Here is a 6,253-nt window from a genome sequence, read left to right as displayed (position 1 = left end):
GGACTGTATTAGCAAAAAGAGTGGAAAGAGTAATTCCCCAAAATATTATGGAATCAATATAATTCAGTGTAACCATTTTTTTAATCAAATAGTGACTCAAACGGTCAAATTGATCAACATGAACCCATGATCCGGCGGATTTCTAGGTAAACCGGTGTATTATAAATACTTTGCAATATTTAAAGCACGATACGGATTTTGTTATTATAGTAATTTAGATAGTAAAAAAAATATATTTGTAAAGAAAAGTAAGAAATTTATATATAATATATAAATTATAAACATTTTTAATTTTTTTCCATAATTTTTTATAATAATTCTCATTATTAACGTGATTGAACCAAAACACGACCCAATAATATTCGGAGCATGTTAATAACTCCATAACGACTCCATAACATAAGTCTAACCATTTCTCCCTTTTTTCTTTTTTCTTTTTTCCTTTTGCGCTTTTTAATGAATTAATTAATGCTGAAAAAAGGGCGTTAAATAAAATAAATAACAAACAATAATAAAGAAAAACCAGGAAAATAGAAAAGCTGGACATTAGATAGCGAGGATATATAGGAAACGGAGAAAGGGTAGGCGATGCTTTTGGTATTTGGCTTGGTTTTTGATAAAATTATATTTTATATAATTTCTTTTATTTCTTTCTTTATTTATAATAAATATAAATATTGTTATATGCAGCATAGCACCCATCTCAAACAGAGATATATATATTGAGAGAGAGAGAGAGGCAGAGTGGACTGACTTGTGTGCTTCAGTTTATAGGCACACCACGCCACAACACCGATCTCTTCTTTAACGGTTACTTTTGTGTTCTGAGAAAGAAAAAAGAAAATAGAAAATAAAAATAGAGCCTCTCTGATCAGTGAGTGATTGGAGAGTTTGGTTCACCCTTGCTGTGCTCTGCTCAGATGGATTACAACAATGACCCGTAAATCTTTCTCTCTTTGTTTCTTAATTTTTTTTTCTTTGGTTGTGATTGGTATGGCTAATGGATTTTAAGTGGGTTTTGGTTTTTCTTTTTTCTTATGTTTTTTTTTTTTATGAATTTAGTTCTGGGTGATTTTCTTTTTGGACGGAAGGGGGGGTTGTTTTTATTTTTATTTTTTTTTTCATTTATGTTTATCTATTTTCGGAGGTAATTTTCTTTCTGAGACACGCTCTAACACTAAATATGGGCATCTCTCTTCCAGTAAGAATTTGAACCTTGGTTCGTCACATTGTATGATTTGGGGGGGTTTATGTTGGTGTTGCAAGGTACATTTTGTTTTGATTGCTGGAATCAGGTGCTGGAATCTGATTTATTTCGGTTGATTGAGTTTTTTTTTTCTTTTCTGGTGTGTGGTTTTGATTTGTTATAGAGATTGTTTGAGTTTTTTGGGTTATGGATAAAGAATGTAGGATTTGAGATGTTGCCTTGTTTGATTAGATTGGTGGGTCAACTTTTTTTACTCTTTTTCCCTGTTGATGTTTTTTTTTTCTTTTTGCCCCTTTTCTCTTTTCTGCTTATTCTGTTATTCCTTGGCTGATATAATCAATAGATGGAAGAAAAACTGCTTAAGTACTGGCTATGATTTCTAATGTATATCTAATGGTTCTGTTTTTAACTTTTTGTTTGGTGGTAATTGCTTCAGTTTACCATGATTTTCAATCTTCCATTGTCTATGGTACTAATTATGATGTGTAGAAACATTGTTTGGGGACTGAGTTAATCTTATGCATTGTGGAATGTGCTTTTACTTGGTTCTTGAATGGGGGGGCTTCTTTTGTGTATTCCATCGCTTGTTTACTTTTTGGTCTGTTGGTTAATCTTTGCCAATGTTGCATCACAAGTTCACAACAATGGCATTTACTTGTCTGCCCTTATTCTTAGTGGTGCTAGGGAGCCGTGGGATTGGCATGGGAAGAATATTAGTCTCGGAAAGACGGCCGATTTTGGTAAGTCCCACCGTAACTTAAGTAACTTCTACCTACCCGATGCCTGAGGAAAATGTGTTGGTTTGAGCAGAAATTTCGGAAGAGCTGTGGAATGATGTCCCTCAAAATGAAGAAGATCTTTCATACATGTTAGATGATGAAACAACCCCAGTTAAGGCTTGTGGTGATTTGGCATATAATGTCAGTAATGCTGGTAAGACAGTTCTCTGGCTTGCACCTTTCTTAACATTGTCTTGACAATATTTGCAACTTGATCAGTTATCTTTTTTCCTTTGTTGTTGTTATTATTATTTATCCTTTTCTAATTCAAACAATGGTTGATTCTTAGATCCAAAGGAACCGGAGGAATGTAGGGAGACTTATTCGCAAGCCAAGAGGCGGCGGATGCTACAGTTCAACAGCCAAGATAGCGATCAATCTCTATCCAATGAAGAGATGTCTTTGTCATATTTAAAAAATGTCAGTGGTTGTAGCACTTTTTTTGGATTAACTTTTCACATTCGTAATGGTTCAAATGGCTTTAAGAAATATAGATTTGTTCTAGTTGTGCAAAACTTGCCATCATTTTGAACTTTTCCTCAACATAATTACATACTGATATTAATATTTTATTCATGATTGAAAAAGGAATACCGAATACATATTATCTTCAATGCCTTGACTTAAAGTTGCTTATCCCTGTACTTTCTGTTAGATGTATCTTTTCTGTTGTTAGACTACAGAATCATCCTTGATGAAATTTGGAAAATGATTTTACCATTTTGTTTTGTCACCTCCTTCCACCGATTCAGCTGTGAATGGAGACTTATTCACTATTCCACTGTACATATACTGTAAGCACATGATGGCTCAATGTCAACATAGAATACTGTTAACGTAAACATTTGGGATGACTGTTAACCCTATGTGGTACCAGAGTATGTCAAAAAGTTGTTTGCTTGAAATCTTTTTATCTTGTTTCTAGTAATCATTATTTAAGGTAGATTTCTGTTTTTTGTGAATCCTCTTTTTGACTAATGGTATTTGTCCCTAAATAATCGGAAGACTCTGTGTTGGCTTGATCAACAATCTTGATTCTTTTCTTGTGGATTTGACTTAATTTATGACTGTTAATTCATTACATATACAGGGGAAGGAAGACCCAGTTAAGGAGATTTTTCCAGAGGTGTCGCAATGGGTATCGGGTGCATCAGGTTTACCTTTTGCAGGATTCTGCTTTATGTTTTACTCTGAGATATCTTCTGTAATTTATTTCTATTTTAATTCTGATGTTTCCCTTATCATTGTAGATTACACTATAGGAAATGCATCTGCATCTGATTATGTGGACCTTGAATCAACTGAAACATGGCTTGCGGATTACTTTAATGATGCTGTGATGGATTTCAGTCCTGAGGAATTGTATGTTTCTTTGGACCATTTATTTACTGTGGAAATTTGGCTTTACAAAATAACCTGACAATTATGTTATTTGACTCAGGAATTTTTCAGTGGCAGACGGTGTTCAAATTGATGATGGTACAGGTAGGTTACATTGTTTTCCACCCACTATTGTCTACTAATTTTGTTTCTTCCTTCATTCTTTACTTTTCCTTCTATGCATTAGGTTTTATTCAAAATATTTTTTCCCTCCTGCAGAGGTTAGTGCCATCACACCATCACATGAACAAAATGTGGTTCAACAAACGCATGTCCCTCGAACCACTTGTAATATTATCTTCAAAGGTTTGACTTTTTTCTTGACATAGTATCTCTTTAGGTTTAACTGTACCAAGTATCTACTTAGTGTCTCTTGTACCCTATATGATATATGATATATAGGCCAATGTGGGTTGGCACAAGTGGTCAAGGATCCAGAGTTAATTCTCATCCTTTCCATGGACGTGCATTTGATTTCCTCTAATGCCACTGAAATCCTGTTGGGTTGGATAACCATCATCACCCTTAGCACCCAAGGGCTAGCGGAGTCATTGGGACTTGATAAAACTATTTATGGTTTAGACTTATCTAATAATCATTTGGGTGGGTATCTCCTGACAGTCTCAACATTGCCAATGGCACCCTGCCTGGTAGTATTGGGGGTGTCTCCCCATTCTACCACATATTTTATTCCAAAAAAACGCATGTATACAGTAATGCTCCGAGAAGATGTGAGAAGCAAGCATGATTTCACAAAAGTTGTTTTCTTTCGTATTTATGGTTTAGACTTATGTAATAATCTTTTGGGTAGGTCTCTACTCATAGTCTCAACATGCCAGTCGAACCCTGCCTGGTAGTATTGGGGGTGTCTCCCCATTCTACCACATATTTTATTCCAAAAAATCGTATGTATACAGTAATGCTCCGAGAACGTGTGAGAAGCAAGCATGATTTCACAAAAGTTGTTTTCTTTCGTATGTTGGGAACTACAAAATTTTGCTTTCACCAATGATCTAATTAGGGGAATAATTGGAACTATTGTATCAAGCCTTTTCACAACAATTTTTATTAGGAATGAATTGGCGACATCTGACTTCGTACCACTGAAAGACTGGGCCGGATACTTAAAAAATAGCCTAAAAAGTGAAATGAATGCTGGGATAATTGGTTTATATGGATCATTCCTGGTCTTATCATGAAGCAGCAGGACCATTTAGACTCATTTGAAGAAAACTTTTGTCTCGATCACAAATTCAGACTTCTTTTCCATGTTTAGGTAGGAAATCTTTTATACATATGCCGACGAAGTTGGCTTCTTCTGTGGCCTATCCATTTGCCTTCATTAAACCAAGTGGTGCTCATGGAGATGTAACTCTGAAGGAAATAAATCAGCGCATTCAAACACCATCTCCTTCGAAATCAAACCAAAGCATTGATGATGATCCATCTGCTTACCCCAAGTCAGCCTTCTCTGGGAAGCCTGTGGTTGGTAAAACAAAAATTCGCACTGAAGGTGGAAAAGGTAGCATAACAATTACCAGAACTAAAGGTTAGGCGTAAATTGTTGACTACTAACCTTTGGTCTCACCCATATTTAATGTGGGATTGACTTCATTTTCTGTAATATATATCTGGCAGATATAGAAGTTGATACTGCAATTTTTTGCTCTTGTTGACATGCATATATTACACCGCCTTAGTGTTTCTTTCCAGTGGGGTCTAGATAATCTTTTTTGGGGGTACATGATTTTTGTTTTGAGCCAAGAATGTAATGAGAATCATAGTATTTGTTTTGTTAGATCCATAGTATTTGTTTTGAGCCACTATTCGTCGGCTCTAAAACTGACAAACAATTTCACTAAGCTTTGTAATTGAAGTATACAGGTTATTTTAGTTTAGTGGCGTTGTTTATTATAACTTGTGCAAGAGGTTTTACTCTTTAAGTGTACCTGTTTTATATTCTTTTTCATTCTACATTTTCAAGCATGGAATTAAATTTTATATACAGGATCAATTTGACATTGGGTGTAAAACTTTTTATACTTGCACCACTAAATAATTTATACGCAATCAACTAATTCAACCGTTGAAGTGAAAGTTTTTATAAAAGTATAAATAAATATGCTTTATTTTGATAGATAATATATTATGTCATTTATGTGATATATAAGTATCTAACTAACTAAAATTTAAGGAATATTTTTAAATTGTGAAAATTTTTATAATGATAAAAAAATATTGGTTAAACTTAAAATTGATTTTAAAAGTGATTTTTTAAAAAACTATTTTTTTAAGCAGTAGGATTTGTTTCTAAATAAAAAAAATGAGTGTTCACAATACATATATCTCTTAGTTGGGACAGACAACTTATGCGTGAAGATGATGTCTAGAAATTGGAATTGAGTGATTTGTATATTGTAACAATCTTGTTTCTTTGTCGCAAAATTAAAAATTCATTGAAAGTGTGTTTCGAATTTCAAATATGCTATTAGGCGGTTAAAGATGAAAATCTCTAGAGTTCAATGTGTATTTACCATGTTTTTTTTTTAAAAAAAAAAAGAAAGTTATTAATGTCATGTAGGACACTAGTAGTGCCAATAGTGTTTTCTAAAAAAACACAACTAACAATGCAGTGTCCTATGTGACATTAAAAAAATGATTTGTTTGTTTTTTTTTTGAAAAAAACATTGACGTAGCACTGAAAACTCTAGTTAGAGTTTTTCAGTGTTGACTGCCCGGTTGGTAAAATGTTTTAAAAAAATATCATACTTTGGTAATTTGTCTGTAAAATTAACCTTCTTTGAGAAATCAAGGAAAGTAATAATTTAACTCTTAACTTCGAATTTTGTAGACAAACTTTAGAAATAAAGGAGTTTCGTTTGAGTAA

The 6,253-nt window shown here is 33.5% G+C and overlaps 1 protein-coding gene across 1 annotated transcript; it reads left to right on the top strand.

Moving 5' to 3' along the window:
• Positions 1–724: 724 nt before the first annotated feature.
• Positions 725–5,309, top strand: LOC114406169 (protein XRI1-like). The gene is made up of 9 exons (XM_028368766.1): positions 725–940; positions 1,883–1,947; positions 2,018–2,140; positions 2,276–2,406; positions 3,077–3,140; positions 3,237–3,348; positions 3,428–3,471; positions 3,586–3,672; positions 4,643–5,309. The coding sequence occupies exons 1-9, from the start codon at positions 921–923 to the stop codon at positions 4,918–4,920; spliced, it is 924 nt and encodes a 307-aa protein (XP_028224567.1). The 5' UTR covers positions 725–920; the 3' UTR covers positions 4,921–5,309.
• The last annotated feature ends 944 nt before the right edge of the window (positions 5,310–6,253 follow it).

The sequence above is a fragment of the Glycine soja genome, chromosome 3, assembly GCF_004193775.1.
Source record: "Glycine soja cultivar W05 chromosome 3, ASM419377v2, whole genome shotgun sequence".
NCBI classification, from domain to species: domain Eukaryota; kingdom Viridiplantae; phylum Streptophyta; class Magnoliopsida; order Fabales; family Fabaceae; genus Glycine; species Glycine soja.
Note: the sequence above shows the minus strand (reverse complement) of the source record. Positions and strands in the feature narration are given on the sequence as shown.